The following is a 27,043-nucleotide window of genomic DNA, read 5'->3' as shown; positions in this document are numbered from 1 at the left end:
GTCGATAGTGATTGGCTCACAGTTACTTCGCGTTGCGTTTGGTTAGCTATACGCATCTTCAACCCTGTCCACGATTCGGAACTGCGCCAAAGTCTGCGGCTAACGAATTATATCGGTTTTGTGAATCATCACAACTGGAAATAATAGAGTTTTTCACTTGCTGCACTCAGTGTACATCGACTGCAGCCACGCTAGTGTAAGGAATCAGGTGCGCTCGATAAAGGACCATTTTTCGTACAAGGTCGCGCATCACGCCATTTCATGTCACGGCAAGTCATGGTGAACCTCACGAAGTAATACTAACTTCGTGGTGAACCTATAGCGCACGCGCATGCACGCGTACAAATTACATTACCTCAATACAACGTTGACAATCACGGAACAAACGTAGCGGGTCACGCCTCACGTTGACTCGGATCGTTTCATGAATCCAATAAAATGTACAGCTGTTCGGTTATGGGGCTTAAGAATCGTGGTGGGACCTGCAGAGGGAAATGTATTCACATTTCCATTATGCGTCGACTGAAGAATTCAATCAACGTTTCATGTATAACATTCTAATCTACTTCGGAATCTCAAAAAGTTTTGAATCGACCGACTGCTGTGACGTCAACTAGCCGACCTTTTCGATTGGTTCTTCCGAAGGGCTGCGCCGTAGCACACTCACTGAATTCTAATATAACTAGAATATGCCTTCGATGCGAGCCGAGCACGGTCTTACATACAGGTCTGGTAACTCCGGCACTTTTGAGTGGTAGGGGGTGTCACCGTTAGTGAGGCACACGGTCTTGTTTCCTATCTATCCGCTAGGGGCGCCATTGGCCCGGGGTATAATAGATATAGATATATACCGATAAGATAACCTGCTCATCGAAGTTTTTAACAGTTCATAACTCAGTGTAAAGTGTATAAACGGTGTAAAAAATGCAGGATTGTTGATTCCGAAAAATCAGCTGTTCGGATCTGATTTATGATTGGCTCACCCCGAGGGGGCAGCGCTGCAGACGGCGAAGACGAAAACCACGGTTTTGCCTCATTATCTGAGTCATTCCCCACCCTACTAGTTTCCGGACCTGTATGTAAGACCGTGGAGCCGAGAAATAGCGTCATAATACCTATAGTGGGATCTTTCCGTACAATCCGTTCCAAAAAGCTAGTTCGAGCAAACGAGAATTCAATGTATTCTTGCAGCGCTTTTACAGCGCCTATGTCAACCGTGGTCACAGTGTTGGTGGTTTAACTTTTTGCAGATGCTTTACGATACTCTGACGAACGCATGCGCGACGCCATAAACCAGACAAAATTTCTCTCGGTTCGCTGCCTCTCTATGCCGTAGAATAGCAAGCGTACTTGTTAGATTATAGTTCAGTGTGCAACACCTAATTGCATACAGTGTTGGCAGCTACCAGAGTTGGCGCTTCTATCGCAAACGACTGACGGTATGCATGTCGGTATGTTTGCATTTGTACATACATTCAATGTACGTGTATGTAATATACAAAGTAGAGAATTTGTCACGGGCTTAACTCGAGTGTGATGGGAGAAGGCATTTTTTCGGCCTCCCGATACATAGTAATTGGCAACTGTTAACGTTTATCGGATTTTCTTCGGCAGTGAAACATTTACTGAGCCATAATTCCTTGTGATAATGGAAGGATGTACCTTGAACACGGTGAGTAGTCACGTCAATAAATATGTTGTTAGATCCCGTCTAAACAAACATTATTACTTGTTTTTGAATAATAATAACAATGGTGCGAGGAATAATAATAACGAATTATTTATGTCACTTTGTCACGGTGGGGGTCGATGATGGATGGGGTGGGGGCGGGATCTGATAAAGGCCCATGCCGTGGAACGTAGGGCCGAGGCGTTAGTCAACGAGAGGAGGTATGAGGAGGCTGCGAGGTGCCACGAACAGGCTGCCCAGCTATTTTCTGAAGTCCAGATAAAGATACAGTTGCCTAACCTTGACAACGTACGGAATTTCGAGGTTGGGGAATCGACCCGATGTTTGAACCCCTTGACAAGGCCATCTCAATTACACACTGCTATTGAATCCATCCAGCTGCAACGAGATTACCATCGCAAACAGGCAGCATTTGTCAGGTAATCTAATTCGCCCATGCAATATACATTATGCATGTATGTAGAATTGTTTTAAGCTTCACAATTTCTATACGTCCTTATATTATTTTTACGCACATTGGAGTTTTATTATACTGAAGCTTGGTAGCAATGGTTATAGCATTGTTAGGAGGATTATTGTTCCCCCATCTCACCGTAAACCCTTATCAATTGACTATAGTTGCTCAAGTAATCGTAATTTTTCGTAAATTTGTTCAGTCGAGCTGTAACTTTCGGAAGCTTCTAGTTTTGAATTTGAAAGCGATTCGATATATCTGAACACTTTGATTACTTTTACAGAATGCAGCAGGTTCAATACGAAGAGTACAAAGCAGCATTGGAAACACACGAAAAAGAACTACTGTCTAATCAGATTGCGAAGCACTCTGCAAATTTGAGTTCGAGGAACTTTGTCACCGTCGACAAAGATGACAAGTTTCTTCATGAAGCTATCGACAGAGCAATGGATGAACAAGACAGTTTGATAGACCTAATATTGACACCGCAAAATGAAACCATACCGGTAAAACATCCAAAAGATTCAGCTGTTGTGCTAGAAGAACTGCGAACAGTCAACAGCCAGTTGCGACTGTTAATCGGAACACTATTGAACCAGCTCGACTCTAGTCAACAACAGATTAAAGTACTCACTGAACAATTGAGAGCAGCGACAGCCCCTGACAAGGAGTCCCTCCACTCAAACACTGAAGATAGTTCAATAAGTCTTGCCCCATTGCCGCCGCTTGCCCCGTTGGAAATGCCGTCCTTTGACTTTGCCACTTCGTAATAGGGAAAATATTGCATCTTGGATGTGCTTAATATTTATCTCTTTAAAATCAGTCAAATTTTTGTCACAGTAAGAGGAAACAAGTATCAAGTGATAATCTCATAATAGTATTAAATATTTAAGTAACATGTGTACCGGTTTCGTTTTTTCTTTAATTTTACCACTTTGACCATCCGAAAAATACAAGTGTTGTAAAGGTTCAATTACTTACTTTGCTGAGGTAACAGTCAGTGGCGTACATAATTGAAACACTGTTTAAGGCTTTACTGTGCATATACATATATTGGACAGGGTGCCCAGAATCCAGGAAAACCGAGAATAATCAGAGAATTTCGTCTATTGGGCAAAGTCAGGGAATTATGATGGAGAACGGTGAAAAACGTAATTTTTTATAAATAGTTTTCAATTTCAACTATGCTTCGTCAATTCAGCTAAGCTAACATTCGGAAATGACATTGTTCAATTTGTAATTATTTATGTGAAACGAAACCCCCCTGTTCTTGAATCCAAATTTATATATTTCAGGTGCATAATTTCTGGAGCTTTTGGTCATAAAAGCCAACTAAAGTGACCTAAGGTTTGTAGAAAAAGATCAGGGAATTTTTAATTTTTCGACGGGAAAAGTCAGGGAAAAGTCTAGAATTTTATTTGAGCAAAATTGCCGCTACCCTGTCGGAGTTTAAAAAATCAGTGTAGCGTGGCTGCAAATTTCCTGAGACATGCTTATCGCATCTTAAGATATTCATAATGTCTTCTTTTTTAATTCGTGGCTATATCCCCTTAGGGCAAGTGCTAATGATTTGTTGCTTCACAAAACTTTCACAAGAATATTGAATACTCAGCATGGACTATAGTTAATCAATTGCAATGGCATTATACAAGAATGCAATAATATGGTTATAGCTCCGAGTATGAATGCTGGACATAAGGGATATAAGTCTACCTGCATAAGATTGTGTGGGGCCTTGCTTAATTATTTTGAATATTTTAAGTCGACAGTTTGCAACTTTCTCAAAGAACTCAAATCACACTGATTTGCATGTGTATATATACATACATATATCAGTGCCCGGGATGCCTCGCGAATCGTGCATGAAACCAATGTTAGAACTACACAATTTATGGACAAAACTGGTGACCCCCCCCACCTCCCGAGTTTTCAGACCTGTAAGTACGACCGTGCTCTAGACTGATCTGTACCATCGGTGAAAAAGTAGTCTATGCCTGGAATAGCGTCCAGTATGGCTGTCAATGATAATTTACAATAACGTGACTGTGTAACACTTAATATTCGTTCGAAAAAAGATGAATTCATTGCAGCAAGTGAAATCACTATAATCAAAGAATACTTTGCTTTACTTTATAGCATTTCTGTAGACCTTTAGTTCCAAACTTCTGTGAATGGTCGTAGCCTAACCTAGATTATAAACGTTATAAGCCGCATTTTGTGAAGTATTTAAACAAAATAACGTATTTATACATTTTTTTACTTTGATATAATTGAAATGTCCGACGACGAGGACCTTGTTTATGTAAAAAAGCAAAAAACTGTGCATTATGGATCCCTTGAGGAAGCTGAACGTGCCCGGCTCACAGCTACGACTGCAGAATCTTCAGATGAGGAAAGAGATCATAATAGGAGTCCATCAGATACGCCAACAACTGCTGCTGCCCTGGGCAATGTGCACATATCAAATGAATACATGGAACTTGAAGATGAGATGTCTAAAGACAGGCAAGCTTTGCTCGAAGAATTTGAGCGGAGAAAAAAAGCCAGGCAGATTAATGTTTCCACCGATGATTCGGAAGTGAAAAACAATCTGCGCCAATTAGGGGAACCAATTTGTTTGTTTGGTGAAGGCCCAGCAGACAGAAGGTCCAGGTTGAGAGAATTATTGGCTAGCTTAGGTGAAGACGCTATTAAAAAAAAACATGAGGACGAGGAGCGGCCATTGCATCAGACAGAACGAGATGCGGAATCAACTTGGTACCACGAAGGACCAGATTCCCTTCAAATTGCCCGCTCGTGGATAGCATGTAAGTATCAAAACGTATTGATTCAAATCAAAAGTCTGCACTGTAACAGTTATGTTTTTTTTTTTAGCGTATTCACTTCCCAGGGCAAGAGATCGGCTTGAAAAATCTAGAGAAGAATTAGAGCTTCCAGGGGCTACACGTACTGCACGTCGGCAGGAACTTCTGAAAAAATTACAAGCTCTCAGCATTTATTGCTCCCAAATTGGAGACAGCCGTCCCATATCATTTTGCCAATTCAGTCCGAATTCAAAATTACTGGCAACATCTTCCTGGTCTGGGCTTTGCAAAATTTGGTCTGTACCTGAATGCTCAATTGCCAGAACCCTCAGGGGCCATACCTGTAATGTAAGTTGTATTGTTTTCCATCCGAATGCAACACTCACTGAAGACATGCTGGGAGAAAATGCGTCGCCTACATGTGTTCTAGCAAGTTGTGCTTCAGACGGTAATTATTGACATGGTGAAGGACATGTGTTGTTGACCCATGAAGAAATGCATCTACTTTGTAATTCGATAGCAGATTTTTTTATAGCTCACCAGAAATCTGTTCACATCAGAATTACACTGCTTATTCACATGAGAAAGTATTGCTCATTTGCATGCATAAATTCATCTATGCATTCTTAAATCGGTCATATTATCAGTCAGTGATTGACTTGCTCATACTTACAGAGTGGATGCTCAGCTTCTTAACTATAAGATTGTATTATGACTGGTCTGTTGCTTAGCTGATTTATCTATATAGTCATCTCTATCTTTATGTTCTCCCAGGAAGTGTTAAGCTGTGGGGTGGAGGCAAAAATGAAGAGCCGTTAGCAGAAGTTGAAGGTCATGAGCCCCATAGAGTATCAAGGATTGCATTTCATCCATCGGGTCGCTTTTTAGGAACCTGTTGCCACGATGCTTCTTGGCGACTGTGGGATCTGGAACAACAAGCTGAAGTTTTGCATCAAGAGGGTCATGCCAAGGCAGTACATTGTATAAGGTTGATACTATTATATAGTTTTACTATTCTTGAAGAAATTTTTTCAGTCGATCTTGATGTGGTGACAGAAACAATGGTTGACTGAATGGTTTCTTTTTCACAGTTTCCAATGTGACGGCAGCGTTGTTGCTACGGGAGGCCATGATTCCTTTGGCAGAGTTTGGGACCTGAGAACAGGCCGCTGTATCATGTTTATGGAGGGTCATTTGAAATCTATTTTCGGAGTTGATTTTTCGCCTAATGGTTTTCACCTGGCTACTGCAAGCGAGGATAATTCGTGCAAAATATGGGACTTAAGAAAAAGATCGTGTATTTACACTATACCGGCACACACCAATTTATTATCAGACGTGAAGTATCAGCGTACTGAAGGGCAGTATTTGGTCACGGCATCGTATGACAATACTGCGAAAATTTGGTCCAACAAAACATGGCAACCGTTGAAGACATTGCCAGGACATGATGGCAAAGTAATGTGCTGCGACGTTTCTCCTGACCACAAATTTATAGTCACAAGCTCATATGATAGAACATTTAAGCTCTGGGCACCTGAAAACATGTGAAATAAAAAGAAAATATTTGCTATAAATCCTGTAAATGCCCATTGTCTTTAGTGAAAATTTTCAGTGACTGTTTCTCCTGTTGTAAGTAGAATCGACTGAACAGAGAAACACGGGATACCATGTTAAGGAAATTAAATCTATGACTGTTGAAAATTCATGATGAAACATTGTTTTATCGTTGTACTGTTGTACGGGTAACAATGTTTGTGGTGTATTCTGTATGATTTGCAGTATCAAACGATGTGGTGAGTATATTCAGAGCGCTGAATACTATTTCTGAGATGGAAAACTTTATAATTTGATAATCAGAGTTGCAGGCGATCAAACGTGCACGACAGAGGATAGAAGAAGGCAGGCTTAATTGCAGGCAAACTCAGCTAGAAGCTGGTGACATGCGTCATTTTTAACAAAAACGTGCGATTTTCTCAGAAACATCTATAATCAATCCATTTGTATAACGCCGAATCAGCTTAATGTGGCCGAATGAAATTAATACAAATAAACACCAATATTTATCTTTCAGGGATCAATATTTTAATATTTTGAAGTTAGTGACCATAAACGAACTAGTTTGATTATATTTCCTCAGCTGTAAAACCTACAATGTTCTAAAGGCCTGTGTGGAAGTCCGGAGAATTCAATTTCTGATACAAAAGCTCTTGAAAGACGACTCTAAGTGGACAAATTTTCGACCTCCAAAACATCGCGAAACATTGAAGGCCACTACTGAATTTTTCAGCTGTTTTGTGGCAGATTTTGAAAAATGCTGGACATTCACATCGCTTCGTTCAACTATATGGCGACATGATTTTCCAAGACAAATCCGTTGTGCACATGCTCAACTCGCTGCGAACGGCGGATCAAAGCCTATTGTTTTTTCGAATTTCTTGCATGTCATGTGATCCTCGCGATGAACCCCCGACCTTCACCTTCTCAGGCAACAATCGTCGCTCTAGAGCGTCAAAGAATTAATTCCAGCATTTTTAAAAAGACCAAAACATTTCACCTAAACTACAGAGGGCCTTACTTTTTTTGGGCGAAACATTTTTGAGGTTAGCGTTACTTTTTTTTCACTTTTCGACCAAAAAATTTTTGGTCCCAGATTCAATTTGTATAACCCTTTCCCGACTAATTGGACCCCCAGGAACTGAAAAAACGCAGCGGAAAGAGCGTGTTAGCAACAGGAGAAAAATTACGAAGGATGAAGCAGCTGCTGAAAGATGTCGAAAACACTGATTTTGGTTTTTTGGCTGTAACTTTTGATGCGTTGATCGCAGCGTATTGGGACTGCGCCCAATCGGATTCTCTCGCAAAATCACGTCGGAATAGCGCATGAAAGAATTTATTCCAGCACTTTTCAAAATCGCCAAAATTTTCGTCAAAAATGCAAAGGGGTTAGCCTTACTTTTTTTCACTTTTCGACCAAAAAATTTTTGGTCCCAGATTCGATTTGTATGACCCTTTCCCGACTAATTGGACCCCCTGGAACTGGAAAAACGCAGCGAAAATAGCGTGGGAGCAACAGAAGAGAAATGACGAGGAAAAAAGCACCTGCTGAAAAATGTCGAAAATTCAGGTTTTCGTTTTTTGGCTGTAACTTTCGATGCGTTGATCGCAGCGTATTCGGACTGCGCCCAATCGATTTCTCTCGCAGAATCACGTCGGAATAGTGCCTGAAAAAATTGATTTCAGCACTTTTGAAAATCGCGAAAATTTTCGCCAAAAATACAAAGGGGTTAACCTTCCTTTTTTTTTGACCAAAAAATTTTTCGTCTCAGAATTGATTCGTATGACTCTTTTCCGACCAATTGGACCCCAAGGAACTCAGAAAACGCAGCAAAAGGAGAGTAGGATCAACGGGAGGGAAGATACGAGGAAAAAAGCACCTGCTGAAAAATGTCGAAAATTCAGGTTTTCGATTTTTGGCTGTAACTTTCGATGCGTTGATCGCAGCGTATTCGGACTGCGCCCAATCGATTTCTCTCGCAGAATCACGTCGGATTAGTGCCTGAAAGAATTGATTTCAGCACTTTTGAAAATCGCGAAAATTTTCGCCAAAAATACAAAGGGGTTAACCTTCCTTTTTTTTTGACCAAAAAATTTTTCGTCTTAGAATTGATTCGTATGACTCTTCTCCGACCAATTGGACCCCAAGAAACTCAGAAAACGCAGCAAAAGGAGCGTGGGATCAACGGGAGAGAAGATACGAGGAAAAGAGCACCTGCTGAAAAATGTCGAAAACACAGGTTCTCGTTTTTTGGCTGTAACTTTTGATGCGTTGATCGCAGCGTATTGGGACTGCGCCCAATCGATTTCTCTCGCAGAATCACGTCGGAATAGTGCCTGAAAAAATTGATTTCAGCACTTTTGAAAATCGCGAAAATTTTCGCCAAAAATACAAAGGGGTTAACCTTCCTTTTTTTTTGACCAAAAAATTTTTCGTCTCAGAATTGATTCGTATGACTCTTTTCCGACCAATTGGACCCCAAGGAACTCAGAAAACGCAGCAAAAGGAGAGTAGGATCAACGGGAGGGAAGATACGAGGAAAAAAGCACCTGCTGAAAAATGTCGAAAATTCAGGTTTTCGATTTTTGGCTGTAACTTTCGATGCGTTGATCGCAGCGTATTCGGACTGCGCCCAATCGATTTCTCTCGCAGAATCACGTCGGATTAGTGCCTGAAAGAATTGATTTCAGCACTTTTGAAAATCGCGAAAATTTTCGCCAAAAATACAAAGGGGTTAACCTTCCTTTTTTTTTCACCAAAAAATTTTTCGTCTCAGAATTGATTCGTATGACTCTTTTCCGACCAATTGGACCCCAAGGAACTCAGAAAACGCAGCAAAAGGAGCGTAGGATCAACGGGAGAGAAGATACGAGGAAAAAAGCACCTGCTGAAAAATGTCGAAAATTCGGGTTTTCGATTTTTGGCTGTAACTTTCGATGCGTTGATCGCAGCGTATTCGGACTGCGCCCAATCGATTTCTCTCGCAGAATCACGTCGGATTAGTGCCTGAAAGAATTGATTTCAGCACTTTTGAAAATCGCGAAAATTTTCGCCAAAAATACAAAGGGGTTAACCTTCCTTTTTTTTTGACCAAAAAATTTTTCGTCTCAGAATTGATTCGTATGACTCTTTCCCGATCAATTGGACCACCAGGAACTCAGAAAACACAGCAAAAAGAGCGTGGGATCAACGGGAGAGAAGATACGAGGAAAAGAGCACCTGCTGAAAAATGTCGAAAACACAGGTTCTCGTTTTTTGGCTGTAACTTTTGATGCGTTGATCGCAGCGTATTGGGACTGCGCCCAATCGATTTCTCTCGCAAAATTACGTCGGAATAGTGCCAGAAAGACTTGATTCCAGCACTTTTCAAAATCGCGAAAATTTTCGCCAGAAATACAAAGGGGTTAACCTTCCTTTTTTTTTGACCAAAAAATTTTTCGTCTTAGAATTGATTCGTATGACTCTTCTCTGACCAATTGGACCCCAAGAAACTCAGAAAACGCAGCAAAAGGAGCGTAGGATCAACGGGAGAGAAGATACGAGGAAAAGAGCAGCTGCTGAAAAATGTCGAAAATTCAGGTTTTCGTTTTTTGGCTGTAACTTTCGATGCGTTGATCGCAGCGTATTGGAACTGCGCTCAATCGATTTCTCTCGCAAAATTACGTCGGAATAGTGCCAGGAAGACTTGATTCCAGCACTTTTCAAAATCGCGAGAATTTTCGCCAAAAATACAAAGGGGTTAACCTTCCTTTTTTTTTCACCAAAAAATTTTTCGTCTCAGAATTGATTCGTATGACTCTTTCCCGATCAATTGGACCCAAGGGAACTCAGAAAACGCAGCAAAAGGAGCGTGGGATCAACGGGAGAGAAGATACGAGGAAAAGAGCACCTGCTGAAAAATGTCGACAACACAGGTTCTCGTTTTTTGGCTGTAACTTTTGATGCGTTGATCGCAGCGTATTGGGACTGCGCCCAATCGATTTCTCTCGCAAAATTACGTCGGAATAGTGCCAGAAAGACTTGATTCCAGCACTTTTCAAAATCGCGAAAATTTTCGCCAGAAATACAAAGGGGTTAACCTTCCTTTTTTTTTGACCAAAAAATTTTTCGTCTCAGAATTGATTCGTATGACTCTTTTCCGACCAATTGGACCCCAAGGAACTCAGAAAACGCAGCAAAAGGAGCGTAGGATCAACGGGAGAGAAGATACGAGGAAAAAAGCACCTGCTGAAAAATGTCGAAAATTCAGGTTTTCGTTTTTTGGCTGTAACTTTCGATGCGTTGATCGCAGCGTATTCGGACTGCGCCCAATCGATTTCTCTCGCAGAATCACGTCGGAATAGTGCCTGAAAAAATTGATTTCAGCACTTTTGAAAATCGCGAAAATTTTCGCCAAAAATACAAAGGGGTTAACCTTCCTTTTTTTTTGACCAAAAAATTTTTCGTCTCAGAATTGATTCGTATGACTCTTTTCCGACCAATTGGACCCCAAGGAACTCAGAAAACGCAGCAAAAGGAGCGTAGGATCAACGGGAGGGAAGATACGAGGAAAAAAGCACCTGCTGAAAAATGTCGAAAATTCAGGTTTTCGATTTTAGGCTGTAACTTTCGATGCGTTGATCGCAGCGTATTCGGACTGCGCCCAATCGATTTCTCTCGCAGAATCACGTCGGATTAGTGCCTGAAAGAATTGATTTCAGCACTTTTGAAAATCGCGAAAATTTTCGCCAAAAATACAAAGGGGTTAACCTTCCTTTTTTTTTCACCAAAAAATTTTTCGTCTCAGAATTGATTCGTATGACTCTTTTCCGACCAATTGGACCCCAAGGAACTCAGAAAACGCAGCAAAAGGAGCGTAGGATCAACGGGAGAGAAGATACGAGGAAAAAAGCACCTGCTGAAAAATGTCGAAAATTCGGGTTTTCGATTTTTGGCTGTAACTTTCGATGCGTTGATCGCAGCGTATTCGGACTGCGCCCAATCGATTTCTCTCGCAGAATCACGTCGGATTAGTGCCTGAAAGAATTGATTTCAGCACTTTTCAAAATCGCGAAAATTTTCGCCAAAAATGCAAAGGGGTTAGCCTTGCTTTTTTTTTATTTTTCGACCAAAAGATTTTTGGTCTCAGATTCGAGTTTTGCGACCCCTCTCCGACTAATTCGACCCCCAGGAACTCAGAAAACGCAGCAAAACGAGCGTGCGATCACCAGGAGAGAAGTTACGAAGGAAAAAGCACCTGCTGAAAAATGTAGAAAACACAGGTTCTCGTTTTTTGGCTGTAACTTTTGATGCGTTGATCGCAGCGTATTGGGACTGCGCCCAATCGATTTCTCTCGCAAAATTACGTCGGAATAGTGCCAGGAAGACTTGATTCCAGCACTTTTCAAAATCGCGAAAATTTTCGCCAAAAATACAAAGGGGTTAACCTTCCTTTTTTTTTGACCAAAAAATTTTTCGACTCAGAATTGATTCGTATGACTCTCTTCCGACCAATTGGTCCCCGAAAAACTCGGAAAACGCAGTAAAAGGAGCGTGGGATCAACGGGAGAGAAGATACGAGGAAAAGAGCACCTGCTGAAAAATGTCGAAAATTCAGGTTTTCGATTTTTGGGTGTAACTTTCGATGCGTTGATCGCAGCGTATTCGGACTGCGCCCAATCGATTTCTCTCGCAGAATCACGTCGGATTAGTGACTGAAAGAATTGATTTCAGCACTTTTGAAAATCGCGAAAATTTTCGCCAAAAATACAAAGGGGTTAACCTTCCTTTTTTTTTCACCAAAAAATTTTTCGTCTTAGAATTGATTCGTATGACTCTTCTCCGACCAATTGGACCCCAAGAAACTCAGAAAACGCAGCAAAAGGAGCGTGGGATCAACGGGAGAGAAGATACGAGGAAAAGAGCACCTGCTGAAAAATGTCGAAAACACAGGTTCTCGTTTTTTGGCTGTAACTTTTGATGCGTTGATCGCAGCGTATTGGGACTGCGCCCAATCGATTTCTCTCGCAAAATTACGTCGGAATAGTGCCAGAAAGACTTGATTCCAGCACTTTTCAAAATCGCGAAAATTTTCGCCAGAAATACAAAGGGGTTAACCTTCCTTTTTTTTTGACCAAAAAATTTTTCGTCTCAGAATTGATTCGTATGACTCTTTTCCGACCAATTGGACCCCAAGGAACTCAGAAAACGCAGCAAAAGGAGCGTAGGATCAACGGGAGAGAAGATACGAGGAAAAAAGCACCTGCTGAAAAATGTCGAAAATTCAGGTTTTCGATTTTTGGCTGTAACTTTCGATGCGTTGATCGCAGCGTATTGGAACTGCGCTCAATCGATTTCTCTCGCAAAATTACGTCGGAATAGTGCCAGGAAGACTTGATTCCAGCACTTTTCAAAATCGCGAAAATTTTCGCCAAAAATACAAAGGGGTTAACCTTCCTTTTTTTTTCACCAAAAAATTTTTCGTCTCAGAATTGATTCGTATGACTCTTTCCCGATCAATTGGACCACCAGGAACTCAGAAAACACAGCAAAAAGAGCGTGGGATCAACAGGAGAGAAGTTACGAAGGAAAAAGCACCTGCTGAAAAATGTCGAAAACACAGGTTCTCGTTTTTTGGCTGTGACTTTTCATTCGTTGCTCGCAGCGTATTGGGACTGCGCTTAATCGTTTTCTCTGGCAAAATTACGTCGGAATAGTGCCAGAAAGAATTTATTCCAGCACTTTTCAAAATCGCGAAAATTTTCGCCAAAAATGCAAAGGGGTTAGCCTTGCTTTTTTTTTATTTTTCGACCAAAAAATTTTTGGTCTCAGATTCGAGTTTTGCGACCCCTTTCCGACTAATTCGACCCCCAGGAACTCAGAAAACGCAGCAAAACGAGCGTGCGATCACCAGGAGAGAAGTTACGAAGGAAAAAGCACCTGCTGAAAAATGTAGAAAACACAGGTTCTCGTTTTTTGGCTGTAACTTTTGATGCGTTGATCGCAGCGTATTGGGACTGCGCCCAATCGATTTCTCTCGCAAAATTACGTCGGAATAGTGCCAGGAAGACTTGATTCCAGCACTTTTCAAAATCGCGAAAATTTTCGCCAAAAATACAAAGGGGTTAACCTTCCTTTTTTTTTGACCAAAAAATTTTTCGCCTCAGAATTGATTCGTGTGACTCTCTTCCGACCAATTGGTCCCCGAAAAACTCAGAAAACGCAGTAAAAGGAGCGTGGGATCAACGGGAGAGAAGATACGAGGAAAAGAGCACCTGCTGAAAAATGTCGAAAACACAGGTTCTCGTTTTTTGGCTGTAACTTTTGATGCGTTGATCGCAGCGTATTGGGACTGCGCCCAGTCGATTTCTCTCGCAAAATTACGTCGGAATAGTGCCAGAAAGACTTGATTCCAGCACTTTTGAAAATCGCGAAAATTTTCGCCAGAAATACAAAGGGGTTAACCTTCCTTTTTTTTTGACCAAAAAATTTTTCGTCTCAGAATTGATTCGTATGACTCTTTTCCGACCAATTGGACCCCAAGGAACTCAGAAAACGCAGCAAAAGGAGCGTAGGATCAACGGGAGAGAAGATACGAGGAAAAAAGCACCTGCTGAAAAATGTCAAAAATTCAGGTTTTCGATTTTTGGCTGTAACTTTCGATGCGTTGATCGCAGCGTATTCGGACTGCGCCCAATCGATTTCTCTCGCAGAATCACGTCGGATTAGTGACTGAAAGAATTGATTTCAGCACTTTTGAAAATCGCGAAAATTTTCGCCAAAAATACAAAGGGGTTAACCTTCCTTTTTTTTTCACCAAAAAATTTTTCGTCTCAGAATTGATTCGTATGACTCTTTTCCGACCAATTGGACCCCAAGGAACTCAGAAAACGCAGCAAAAGGAGCGTAGGATCAACGGGAGAGAAGATACGAGGAAAAAAGCACCTGCTGAAAAATGTCAAAAATTCGGGTTTTCGATTTTTGGCTGTAACTTTCGATGCGTTGATCGCAGCGTATTCGGACTGCGCCCAATCGATTTCTCTCGCAGAATCACGTCGGATTGGTGCCTGAAAGAATTGATTTTAGCACTTTTGAAAATCGCGAAAATTTTCGCCAAAAATACAAAGGGGTTAACCTTCCTTTTTTTTTGACCAAAAAATTTTTCGTCTTAGAATTGATTCGTATGACTCTTCTCCGACCAATTGGACCCCAAGAAACTCAAAAAACGCAGCAAAAGGAGCGTGGGATCAACGGGAGAGAAGATACGAGGAAAAGAGCAGCTGCTGAAAAATGTCGAAAATTCAGGTTTTCGTTTTTTGGCTGTAACTTTCGATGCGTTGATCGCAGCGTATTGGAACTGCGCTCAATCGATTTCTCTCGCAAAATTACGTCGGAATAGTGCCAGGAAGACTTGATTCCAGCACTTTTCAAAATCGCGAAAATTTTCGCCAAAAATACAAAGGGGTTAACCTTCCTTTTTTTTTGACCAAAAAATTTTTCGTCTCAGAATTGATTCGTATGACTCTTTCCCGATCAATTGGACCACCAGGAACTCAGAAAACACAGCAAAAAGAGCGTGGGATCAACGGGAGAGAAGATACGAGGAAAAGAGCACCTGCTGAAAAATGTCGAAAACACAGGTTCTCGTTTTTTGGCTGTAACTTTTGATGCGTTGATCGCAGCGTATTGGGACTGCGCCCAATCGATTTCTCTCGCAAAATTACGTCGGAATAGTGCCAGAAAGACTTGATTCCAGCACTTTTCAAAATCGCGAAAATTTTCGCCAGAAATACAAAGGGGTTAACCTTCCTTTTTTTTTGACCAAAAAATTTTTCGTCTTAGAATTGATTCGTATGACTCTTCTCTGACCAATTGGACCCCAAGAAACTCAGAAAACGCAGCAAAAGGAGCGTAGGATCAACGGGAGAGAAGATACGAGGAAAAGAGCAGCTGCTGAAAAATGTCGAAAATTCAGGTTTTCGTTTTTTGGCTGTAACTTTCGATGCGTTGATCGCAGCGTATTGGAACTGCGCTCAATCGATTTCTCTCGCAAAATTACGTCGGAATAGTGCCAGGAAGACTTGATTCCAGCACTTTTCAAAATCGCGAGAATTTTCGCCAAAAATACAAAGGGGTTAACCTTCCTTTTTTTTTCACCAAAAAATTTTTCGTCTCAGAATTGATTCGTATGACTCTTTCCCGATCAATTGGACCCAAGGGAACTCAGAAAACGCAGCAAAAGGAGCGTGGGATCAACGGGAGAGAAGATACGAGGAAAAGAGCACCTGCTGAAAAATGTCGACAACACAGGTTCTCGTTTTTTGGCTGTAACTTTTGATGCGTTGATCGCAGCGTATTGGGACTGCGCCCAATCGATTTCTCTCGCAAAATTACGTCGGAATAGTGCCAGAAAGACTTGATTCCAGCACTTTTCAAAATCGCGAAAATTTTCGCCAGAAATACAAAGGGGTTAACCTTCCTTTTTTTTTGACCAAAAAATTTTTCGTCTCAGAATTGATTCGTATGACTCTTTTCCGACCAATTGGACCCCAAGGAACTCAGAAAACGCAGCAAAAGGAGCGTAGGATCAACGGGAGAGAAGATACGAGGAAAAAAGCACCTGCTGAAAAATGTCGAAAATTCAGGTTTTCGTTTTTTGGCTGTAACTTTCGATGCGTTGATCGCAGCGTATTCGGACTGCGCCCAATCGATTTCTCTCGCAGAATCACGTCGGAATAGTGCCTGAAAAAATTGATTTCAGCACTTTTGAAAATCGCGAAAATTTTCGCCAAAAATACAAAGGGGTTAACCTTCCTTTTTTTTTGACCAAAAAATTTTTCGTCTCAGAATTGATTCGTATGACTCTTTTCCGACCAATTGGACCCCAAGGAACTCAGAAAACGCAGCAAAAGGAGCGTAGGATCAACGGGAGGGAAGATACGAGGAAAAAAGCACCTGCTGAAAAATGTCGAAAATTCAGGTTTTCGATTTTAGGCTGTAACTTTCGATGCGTTGATCGCAGCGTATTCGGACTGCGCCCAATCGATTTCTCTCGCAGAATCACGTCGGATTAGTGCCTGAAAGAATTGATTTCAGCACTTTTGAAAATCGCGAAAATTTTCGCCAAAAATACAAAGGGGTTAACCTTCCTTTTTTTTTCACCAAAAAATTTTTCGTCTCAGAATTGATTCGTATGACTCTTTTCCGACCAATTGGACCCCAAGGAACTCAGAAAACGCAGCAAAAGGAGCGTAGGATCAACGGGAGAGAAGATACGAGGAAAAAAGCACCTGCTGAAAAATGTCGAAAATTCGGGTTTTCGATTTTTGGCTGTAACTTTCGATGCGTTGATCGCAGCGTATTCGGACTGCGCCCAATCGATTTCTCTCGCAGAATCACGTCGGATTAGTGCCTGAAAGAATTGATTTCAGCACTTTTCAAAATCGCGAAAATTTTCGCCAAAAATGCAAAGGGGTTAGCCTTGCTTTTTTTTTATTTTTCGACCAAAAGATTTTTGGTCTCAGATTCGAGTTTTGCGACCCCTCTCCGACTAATTCGACCCCCAGGAACTCAGAAAACGCAGCAAAACGAGCGTGCGATCACCAGGAGAGAAGTTACGAAGGAAAAAGCACCTGCTGAAAAATGTAGAAAACACAGGTTCTCGTTTTTTGGCTGTAACTTTTGATGCGTTGATCGCAGCGTATTGGGACTGCGCCCAATCGATTTCTCTCGCAAAATTACGTCGGAATAGTGCCAGGAAGACTTGATTCCAGCACTTTTCAAAATCGCGAAAATTTTCGCCAAAAATACAAAGGGGTTAACCTTCCTTTTTTTTTGACCAAAAAATTTTTCGACTCAGAATTGATTCGTATGACTCTCTTCCGACCAATTGGTCCCCGAAAAACTCGGAAAACGCAGTAAAAGGAGCGTGGGATCAACGGGAGAGAAGATACGAGGAAAAGAGCACCTGCTGAAAAATGTCGAAAATTCAGGTTTTCGATTTTTGGGTGTAACTTTCGATGCGTTGATCGCAGCGTATTCGGACTGCGCCCAATCGATTTCTCTCGCAGAATCACGTCGGATTAGTGACTGAAAGAATTGATTTCAGCACTTTTGAAAATCGCGAAAATTTTCGCCAAAAATACAAAGGGGTTAACCTTCCTTTTTTTTTCACCAAAAAATTTTTCGTCTCAGAATTGATTCGTATGACTCTTTTCCGACCAATTGGACCCCAAGGAACTCAGAAAACGCAGCAAAAGGAGCGTAGGATCAACGGGAGAGAAGATACGAGGAAAAAAGCACCTGCTGAAAAATGTCAAAAATTCAGGTTTTCGATTTTTGGCTGTAACTTTCGATGCGTTGATCGCAGCGTATTCGGACTGCGCCCAATCGATTTCTCTCGCAGAATCACGTCGGATTAGTGCCTGAAAGAATTGATTTTAGCACTTTTGAAAATCGCGAAAATTTTCGCCAAAAATACAAAGGGGTTAACCTTCCTTTTTTTTTCACCAAAAAATTTTTCGTCTTAGAATTGATTCGTATGACTCTTCTCCGACCAATTGGACCCCAAGAAACTCAGAAAACGCAGCAAAAGGAGCGTGGGATCAACGGGAGAGAAGATACGAGGAAAAAAGCACCTGCTGAAAAATGTCAAAAATTCAGGTTTTCGATTTTTGGCTGTAACTTTCGATGCGTTGATCGCAGCGTATTCGGACTGCGCCCAATCGATTTCTCTCGCAGAATCACGTCGGATTAGTGCCTGAAAGAATTGATTTTAGCACTTTTGAAAATCGCGAAAATTTTCGCCAAAAATACAAAGGGGTTAACCTTCCTTTTTTTTTCACCAAAAAATTTTTCGTCTTAGAATTGATTCGTATGACTCTTCTCCGACCAATTGGACCCCAAGAAACTCAGAAAACGCAGCAAAAGGAGCGTGGGATCAACGGGAGAGAAGATACGAGGAAAAGAGCAGCTGCTGAAAAATGTCGAAAATTCAGGTTTTCGTTTTTTGGCTGTAACTTTCGATGCGTTGATCGCAGCGTATTGGAACTGCGCTCAATCGATTTCTCTCGCAAAATTACGTCGGAATAGTGCCAGGAAGACTTGATTCCAGCACTTTTCAAAATCGCGAAAATTTTCGCCAAAAATACAAAGGGGTTAACCTTCCTTTTTTTTTCACCAAAAAATTTTTCGTCTTAGAATTGATTCGTATGACTCTTCTCCGACCAATTGGACCCCAAGAAACTCAGAAAACGCAGCAAAAGGAGCGTGGGATCAACGGGAGAGAAGATACGAGGAAAAAAGCACCTGCTGAAAAATGTCAAAAATTCAGGTTTTCGATTTTTGGCTGTAACTTTCGATGCGTTGATCGCAGCGTATTCGGACTGCGCCCAATCGATTTCTCTCGCAGAATCACGTCGGATTAGTGCCTGAAAGAATTGATTTTAGCACTTTTGAAAATCGCGAAAATTTTCGCCAAAAATACAAAGGGGTTAACCTTCCTTTTTTTTTCACCAAAAAATTTTTCGTCTTAGAATTGATTCGTATGACTCTTCTCCGACCAATTGGACCCCAAGAAACTCAGAAAACGCAGCAAAAGGAGCGTGGGATCAACGGGAGAGAAGATACGAGGAAAAGAGCAGCTGCTGAAAAATGTCGAAAATTCAGGTTTTCGTTTTTTGGCTGTAACTTTCGATGCGTTGATCGCAGCGTATTGGAACTGCGCTCAATCGATTTCTCTCGCAAAATTACGTCGGAATAGTGCCAGGAAGACTTGATTCCAGCACTTTTCAAAATCGCGAAAATTTTCGCCAAAAATACAAAGGGGTTAACCTTCCTTTTTTTTTGACCAAAAAATTTTTCGTCTCAGAATTGATTCGTATGACTCTTTCCCGATCAATTGGACCCAAGGGAACTCAGAAAACGCAGCAAAAGGAGCGTGGGATCAACGGGAGAGAAGATACGAGGAAAAGAGCACCTGCTGAAAAATGTCGAAAACACAGGTTCTCGTTTTTTGGCTGTAACTTTTGATGCGTTGATCGCAGCGTATTGGGACTGCGCCCAATCGATTTCTCTCGCAAAATTACGTCGGAATAGTGCCAGAAAGACTTGATTCCAGCACTTTTCAAAATCGCGAAAATTTTCGCCAGAAATACAAAGGGGTTAACCTTCCTTTTTTTTTGACCAAAAAATTTTTCGTCTCAGAATTGATTCGTATGACTCTTTTCCGACCAATTGGACCCCAAGGAACTCAGAAAACGCAGCAAAAGGAGCGTAGGATCAACGGGAGAGAAGATACGAGGAAAAAAGCACCTGCTGAAAAATGTCGAAAATTCAGGTTTTCGATTTTTGGCTGTAACTTTCGATGCGTTGATCGCAGCGTATTCGGACTGCGCCCAATCGATTTCTCTCGCAGAATCACGTCGGATTAGTGACTGAAAGAATTGATTTCAGCACTTTTGAAAATCGCGAAAATTTTCGCCAAAAATACACAGGGGTTAACCTTCCTTTTTTTTTCACCAAAAAATTTTTCGTCTCAGAATTGATTCGTATGACTCTTTCCCGATCAATTGGACCACCAGGAACTCAGAAAACACAGCAAAAAGAGCGTGGGATCAACAGGAGAGAAGTTACGAAGGAAAAAGCACCTGCTGAAAAATGTAGAAAACACAGGTTCTCGTTTTTTGGCTGTAACTTTTGATGCGTTGATCGCAGCGTATTGGGACTGCGCCCAATCGATTTCTCTCGCAAAATTACGTCGGAATAGTGCCAGGAAGACTTGATTCCAGCACTTTTCAAAATCGCGAAAATTTTCGCCAAAAATACAAAGGGGTTAACCTTCCTTTTTTTTTGACCAAAAAATTTTTCGTCTCAGAATTGATTCGTATGACTCTCTTCCGACCAATTGGTCCCCGAAAAACTCAGAAAACGCAGTAAAAGGAGCGTGGGATCAACGGGAGAGAAGATACGAGGAAAAGAGCACCTGCTGAAAAATGTCGAAAACACAGGTTCTCGTTTTTTGGCTGTAACTTTTGATGCGTTGATCGCAGCGTATTGGGACTGCGCCCAATCGATTTCTCTCGCAAAATTACGTCGGAATAGTGCCAGAAAGACTTGATTCCAGCACTTTTCAAAATCGCGAAAATTTTCGCCAGAAATACAAAGGGGTTAACCTTCCTTTTTTTTTGACCAAAAAATTTTTCGTCTCAGAATTGATTCGTATGACTCTTTTCCGACCAATTAGACCCCGAGGAACTCAGAAAACGCAGCAAAAGGAGCGTAGGATCAACGGGAGAGAAGATACGAGGAAAAAAGCGCCTGCTGAAAAATGTCGAAAATTCAGGTTTTCGATTTTTGGCTGTAACTTTCGATGCGTTGATCGCAGCGTATTCGGACTGCGCCCAATCGATTTCTCTCGCAGAATCACGTCGGATTAGTGACTGAAAGAATTGATTTCAGCACTTTTGAAAATCGCGAAAATTTTCGCCAAAAATACAAAGGGGTTAACCTTCCTTTTTTTTTCACCAAAAAATTTTTCGTCTCAGAATTGATTCGTATGACTCTTTTCCGACCAATTGGACCCCAAGGAACTCAGAAAACGCAGCAAAAGGAGCGTAGGATCAACGGGAGAGAAGATACGAGGAAAAAAGCACCTGCTGAAAAATGTCAAAAATTCAGGTTTTCGATTTTTGGCTGTAACTTTCGATGCGTTGATCGCAGCGTATTCGGACTGCGCCCAATCGATTTCTCTCGCAGAATCACGTCGGATTAGTGCCTGAAAGAATTGATTTTAGCACTTTTGAAAATCGCGAAAATTTTCGCCAAAAATACAAAGGGGTTAACCTTCCTTTTTTTTTCACCAAAAAATTTTTCGTCTTAGAATTGATTCGTATGACTCTTCTCCGACCAATTGGACCCCAAGAAACTCAGAAAACGCAGCAAAAGGAGCGTGGGATCAACGGGAGAGAAGATACGAGGAAAAGAGCAGCTGCTGAAAAATGTCGAAAATTCAGGTTTTCGTTTTTTGGCTGTAACTTTCGATGCGTTGATCGCAGCGTATTGGAACTGCGCTCAATCGATTTCTCTCGCAAAATTACGTCGGAATAGTGCCAGGAAGACTTGATTCCAGCACTTTTCAAAATCGCGAAAATTTTCGCCAAAAATACAAAGGGGTTAACCTTCCTTTTTTTTTCACCAAAAAATTTTTCGTCTCAGAATTGATTCGTATGACTCTTACCCGATCAATTGGACCCAAGGGAACTCAGAAAACGCAGCAAAAGGAGCGTGGGATCAACGGGAGAGAAGATACGAGGAAAAGAGCACCTGCTGAAAAATGTCGAAAACACAGGTTCTCGTTTTTTGGCTGTAACTTTTGATGCGTTGATCGCAGCGTATTGGGACTGCGCCCAATCGATTTCTCTCGCAAAATTACGTCGGAATAGTGCCAGAAAGACTTGATTCCAGCACTTTTCAAAATCGCGAAAATTTTCGCCAGAAATACAAAGGGGTTAACCTTCCTTTTTTTTTGACCAAAAAATTTTTCGTCTCAGAATTGATTCGTATGACTCTTTTCCGACCAATTGGACCCCAAGGAACTCAGAAAACGCAGCAAAAGGAGCGTAGGATCAACGGGAGAGAAGATACGAGGAAAAAAGCACCTGCTGAAAAATGTCGAAAATTCAGGTTTTCGATTTTTGGCTGTAACTTTCGATGCGTTGATCGCAGCGTATTCGGACTGCGCCCAATCGATTTCTCTCGCAGAATCACGTCGGATTAGTGACTGAAAGAATTGATTTCAGCACTTTTGAAAATCGCGAAAATTTTCGCCAAAAATACAAAGGGGTTGACCTTCCTTTTTTTTTCACCAAAAAATTTTTCGTCTCAGAATCGATTCGTATGACTCTTTCCCGATCAATTGGACCACCAGGAACTCAGAAAACTCAGCAAAAAGAGCGTGGGATCAACAGGAGAGAAGTTACGAAGGAAAAAGCACCTGCTGAAAAATGTCGAAAACACAGGTTCTCGTTTTTTGGCTGTAACTTTTGATGCGTTGATCGCAGCGTATTGGGACTGCGCCCAATCGATTTCTCTCGCAAAATTACGTCGGAATAGTGCCAGGAAGACTTGATTTCAGCACTTTTCAAAATCGCGAAAATTTTCGCCAAAAATACAAAGGGGTTAACCTTCCTTTTGTTTTGACCAAAAAATTTTTCGTCTTAGAATTGATTCGTATGACTCTTCTCCGACCAATTGGACCCCACGAAACTCAGAAAACGCAGCAAAAGGAGCGTGGGATCAACGGGAGAGAAGATACGAGGAAAAGAGCAGCTGCTGAAAAATGTCGAAAATTCAGGTTTTCGTTTTTTGGCTGTAACTTTCGATGCGTTGATCGCAGCGTATTGGAACTGCGCTCAATCGATTTCTCTCGCAAAATTACGTCGGAATAGTGCCAGGAAGACTTGATTCCAGCACTTTTCAAAATCGCGAAAATTTTCGCCAAAAATACAAAGGGGTTAACCTTCCTTTTTTTTTGACCAAAAAATTTTTCGTCTTAGAATTGATTCGTATGACTCTTTTCCGACCAATTGGACCCAAGGGAACTCAGAAAACGCAGCAAAAGGAGCGTGGGATCAACGGGAGAGAAGATACGAGGAAAAGAGCAGCTGCTGAAAAATGTCGAAAATTCAGGTTTTCGATTTATGGCTGTAACTTTCGATGCGTTGATCGCAGCGTATTGGGACTGCGCCCAATCGATTTCTCTCGCAAAATCACGTCGGAATAGTGCCTGAAAAAATTGATTTCAGCACTTTTGAAAATCGCGAAAATTTTCGCCAAAAATACAAAGGGGTTAACCTTCCTTTTTTTTTCACCAAAAAATTTTTCGTCTCAGAATTGATTCGTATGACTCTTTCCCGATCAATTGGACCACCAGGAACTCAGAAAACACAGCAAAAAGAGCGTGGGATCAACAGGAGAGAAGTTACGAAGGAAAAAGCACCTGCTGAAAAATGTCGAAAACACAGGTTCTCGTTTTTTGGCTGCAACTTTTGATGCGTTGATCGCAGCGTATTGGGACTGCGCCCAATCGATTTCTCTCGCAAAATTACGTCGGAATAGTGCCAGAAAGACTTGATTCCAGCACTTTTCAAAATCGCGAAAATTTTCGCCAGAAATACAAAGGGGTTAACCTTCCTTTTTTTTTGACCAAAAAATTTTTCGTCTCAGAATTGATTCGTATGACTCTTTTCCGACCAATTGGACCCCAAGGAACTCAGAAAACGCAGCAAAAGGAGCGTAGGATCAACGGGAGAGAAGATACGAGGAAAAAAGCACCTGCTGAAAAATGTCGAAAATTCAGGTTTTCGATTTTTGGCTGTAACTTTCGATGCGTTGATCGCAGCGTATTCGGACTGCGCCCAATCGATTTCTCTCGCAGAATCACGTCGGATCAGTGACTGAAAGAATTGATTTCAGCACTTTTGAAAATCGCGAAAATTTTCGCCAAAAATACAAAGGGGTTAACCTTCCTTTTTTTTTCACCAAAAAATTTTTCGTCTTAGAATTGATTCGTATGACTCTTTTCCGACCAATTGGACCCAAGGGAACTCAGAAAACGCAGCAAAAGGAGCGTGGGATCAACGGGAGAGAAGATACGAGGAAAAGAGCAGCTGCTGAAAAATGTCGAAAATTCAGGTTTTCGATTTTTGGCTGTAACTTTCGATGCGTTGATCGCAGCGTATTGGAACTGCGCTCAATCGATTTCTCTCGCAAAATTACGTCGGAATAGTGCCAGGAAGACTTGATTCCAGCACTTTTCAAAATCGCGAAAATTTTCGCCAAAAATACAAAGGGGTTAACCTTCCTTTTTTTTTCACCAAAAAATTTTTCGTCTCAGAATTGATTCGTGTGACTCTTTTCCGACCAATTGGACCACCAGGAACTCAGAAAACACAGCAAAAAGAGCGTGGGATCAACAGGAGAGAAGTTACGAAGGAAAAAGCACCTGCTGAAAAATGTCGAAAACACAGGTTCTCGTTTTTTGGCTGCAACTTTTGATGCGTTGATCGCAGCGTATTGGGACTGCGCCCAATCGATTTCTCTCGCAAAATTACGTCGGAATAGTGCCAGGAAGACTTGATTTCAGCACTTTTCAAAATCGCGAAAATTTTCGCCAAAAATACAAAGGGGTTAACCTTCCTTTTTTTTTGACCAAAAAATTTTTCGTCTTAGAATTGATTCGTATGACTCTTCTCCGACCAATTGGACCCCAAGAAACTCAGAAAACGCAGCAAAAGGAGCGTGGGATCAACGGGAGAGAAGATACGAGGAAAAGAGCAGCTGCTGAAAAATGTCGAAAATTCAGGTTTTCGTTTTTTGGCTGTAACTTTCGATGCGTTGATCGCAGCGTATTGGAACTGCGCTCAATCGATTTCTCTCGCAAAATTACGTCGGAATAGTGCCAGGAAGACTTGATTCCAGCACTTTTCAAAATCGCGAAAATTTTCGCCAAAAATACAAAGGGGTTAACCTTCCTTTTTTTTCACCAAAAAATTTTTCGTCTCAGAATTGATTCGTATGACTCTTTTCCGACCAATTGGACCCCAAGGAACTCAGAAAACGCAGCAAAAGGAGCGTAGGATCAACGGGAGAGAAGATACGAGGAAAAAAGCACCTGCTGAAAAATGTCGAAAATTCAGGTTTTCGATTTTTGGCTGTAACTTTCGATGCGTTGATCGCAGCGTATTGGAACTGCGCTCAATCGATTTCTCTCGCAAAATTACGTCGGAATAGTGCCAGGAAGACTTGATTCCAGCACTTTTCAAAATCGCGAAAATTTTCGCCAAAAATACAAAGGGGTTAACCTTCCTTTTTTTTTCACCAAAAAATTTTTCGTCTCAGAATTGATTTGTATGACTCTTTCCCGATCAATTGGACCACCAGGAACTCAGAAAACACAGCAAAAAGAGCGTGGGATCAACAGGAGAGAAGTTACGAAGGAAAAAGCACCTGCTGAAAAATGTCGAAAACACAGGTTCTCGTTTTTTGGCTGTGACTTTTCATTCGTTGCTCGCAGCGTATTGGGACTGCGCTTAATCGTTTTCTCTGGCAAAATTACGTCGGAATAGTGCCAGAAAGAATTTATTCCAGCACTTTTCAAAATCGCGAAAATTTTCGCCAAAAATGCAAAGGGGTTAGCCTTGCTTTTTTTTTATTTTTCGACCAAAAAATTTTTGGTCTCAGATTCGAGTTTTGCGACCCCTTTCCGACTAATTCGACCCCCAGGAACTCAGAAAACGCAGCAAAACGAGCGTGCGATCACCAGGAGAGAAGTTACGAAGGAAAAAGCACCTGCTGAAAAATGTAGAAAACACAGGTTCTCGTTTTTTGGCTGTAAATTTTGATGCGTTGATCGCAGCGTATTGGGACTGCGCCCAATCGATTTCTCTCGCAAAATTACGTCGGAATAGTGCCAGGAAGACTTGATTCCAGCACTTTTCAAAATCGCGAAAATTTTCGCCAAAAATACAAAGGGGTTAACCTTCCTTTTTTTTTGACCAAAAAATTTTTCGTCTCAGAATTGATTCGTATGACCCTCTTCCGACCAATTGGTCCCCGAAAAACTCAGAAAACGCAGTAAAAGGAGCGTGGGATCAACGGGAGAGAAGATACGAGGAAAAGAGCACCTGCTGAAAAATGTCGAAAACACAGGTTCTCGTTTTTTGGCTGTAACTTTTGATGCGTTGATCGCAGCGTATTGGGACTGCGCCCAATCGATTTCTCTCGCAAAATTACGTCGGAATAGTGCCAGAAAGACTTGATTCCAGCACTTTTCAAAATCGCGAAAATTTTCGCCAGAAATACAAAGGGGTTAACCTTCCTTTTTTTTGACCAAAAAATTTTTCGTCTCAGAATTGATTCGTATGACTCTTTTCCGACCAATTGGACCCCAAGGAACTCAGAAAACGCAGCAAAAGGAGCGTAGGATCAACGGGAGAGAAGATACGAGGAAAAAAGCACCTGCTGAAAAATGTCGAAAATTCAGGTTTTCGATTTTTGGCTGTAACTTTCGATGCGTTGATCGCAGCGTATTCGGACTGCGCCCAATCGATTTCTCTCGCAGAATCACGTCGGATTAGTGCCTGAAAGAATTGATTTCAGCACTTTTGAAAATCGCGAAAATTTTCGCCAAAAATACAAAGGGGTTAACCTTCCTTTTTTTTTGACCAAAAAATTTTTCGTCTTAGAATTGATTCGTATGACTCTTCTCCGACCAATTGGACCCCAAGAAACTCAGAAAACGCAGCAAAAGGAGCGTGGGATCAACGGGAGAGAAGATACGAGGAAAAGAGCAGCTGCTGAAAAATGTCGAAAATTCAGGTTTTCGTTTTTTGGCTGTAACTTTCGATGCGTTGATCGCAGCGTATTGGAACTGCGCTCAATCGATTTCTCTCGCAAAATTACGTCGGAATAGTGCCAGGAAGACTTGATTCCAGCACTTTTCAAAATCGCGAAAATTTTCGCCAAAAATACAAAGGGGTTAACCTTCCTTTTTTTTTCAC

At 41.4% G+C, this 27,043-nt stretch overlaps 2 protein-coding genes across 3 annotated transcripts; both read left to right on the top strand.

Moving 5' to 3' along the window:
• The first annotated feature begins 1,432 nt into the window (after window positions 1-1,432).
• Window positions 1,433-3,048, top strand: LOC124185884 (nuclear receptor-binding factor 2-like). Its single transcript, XM_046577116.1, has 4 exons — window positions 1,433-1,451; window positions 1,615-1,672; window positions 1,844-2,109; window positions 2,428-3,048. The coding sequence occupies exons 2-4, from the start codon at window positions 1,649-1,651 to the stop codon at window positions 2,912-2,914; spliced, it is 777 nt and encodes a 258-aa protein (XP_046433072.1). The 5' UTR covers window positions 1,433-1,451; window positions 1,615-1,648; the 3' UTR covers window positions 2,915-3,048.
• Window positions 3,049-3,198: 150 nt separating this feature from the next.
• On the top strand, window positions 3,199-7,022 carry LOC124185883 (U4/U6 small nuclear ribonucleoprotein Prp4). Of its 2 annotated transcripts, XR_006871493.1 has the most exons (5): window positions 3,199-4,951; window positions 5,019-5,396; window positions 5,723-5,936; window positions 6,040-6,744; window positions 6,809-7,022. XR_006871493.1 is itself a non-coding variant. In XM_046577115.1 (4 exons), the coding sequence occupies exons 1-4, from the start codon at window positions 4,420-4,422 to the stop codon at window positions 6,497-6,499; spliced, it is 1,584 nt and encodes a 527-aa protein (XP_046433071.1). In that variant the 5' UTR covers window positions 3,199-4,419; the 3' UTR covers window positions 6,500-7,022. The 2 variants fall into 2 exon arrangements, 1 of the variants encoding a protein (XP_046433071.1); XM_046577115.1 differs by having other exon boundaries at window positions 6,040-7,022.
• Window positions 7,023-27,043: the final 20,021 nt, after the last annotated feature.

The sequence above is a fragment of the Neodiprion fabricii genome, chromosome 6, assembly GCF_021155785.1.
Source record: "Neodiprion fabricii isolate iyNeoFabr1 chromosome 6, iyNeoFabr1.1, whole genome shotgun sequence".
Lineage (NCBI taxonomy): Eukaryota > Metazoa > Arthropoda > Insecta > Hymenoptera > Diprionidae > Neodiprion > Neodiprion fabricii.
Note: the sequence above shows the minus strand (reverse complement) of the source record. Positions and strands in the feature narration are given on the sequence as shown.

Bases quoted from the DNA above. Each gene is read 5' to 3' on its own strand.
- LOC124185884 (XM_046577116.1), top strand. From the start codon at position 1,649: ATGGAAGGATGTACCTTGAACACG. The intron at 1,673-1,843 runs GTGAGTAGTCAC...GATCTGATAAAG, and splicing joins AAGGATGTACCTTGAACACG to GCCCATGCCGTGGAACGTAG. The intron at 2,110-2,427 runs GTAATCTAATTC...TTACTTTTACAG, and splicing joins AAACAGGCAGCATTTGTCAG to AATGCAGCAGGTTCAATACG.
- LOC124185883 (XM_046577115.1), top strand. From the start codon at position 4,420: ATGTCCGACGACGAGGACCTTGTTTATGTAAAAAAGCAAAAAACTGTG. The intron at 4,952-5,018 runs GTAAGTATCAAA...TTTTTTTTTTAG, and splicing joins TGCCCGCTCGTGGATAGCAT to CGTATTCACTTCCCAGGGCA. The intron at 5,397-5,722 runs GTAATTATTGAC...ATGTTCTCCCAG, and splicing joins AGCAAGTTGTGCTTCAGACG to GAAGTGTTAAGCTGTGGGGT.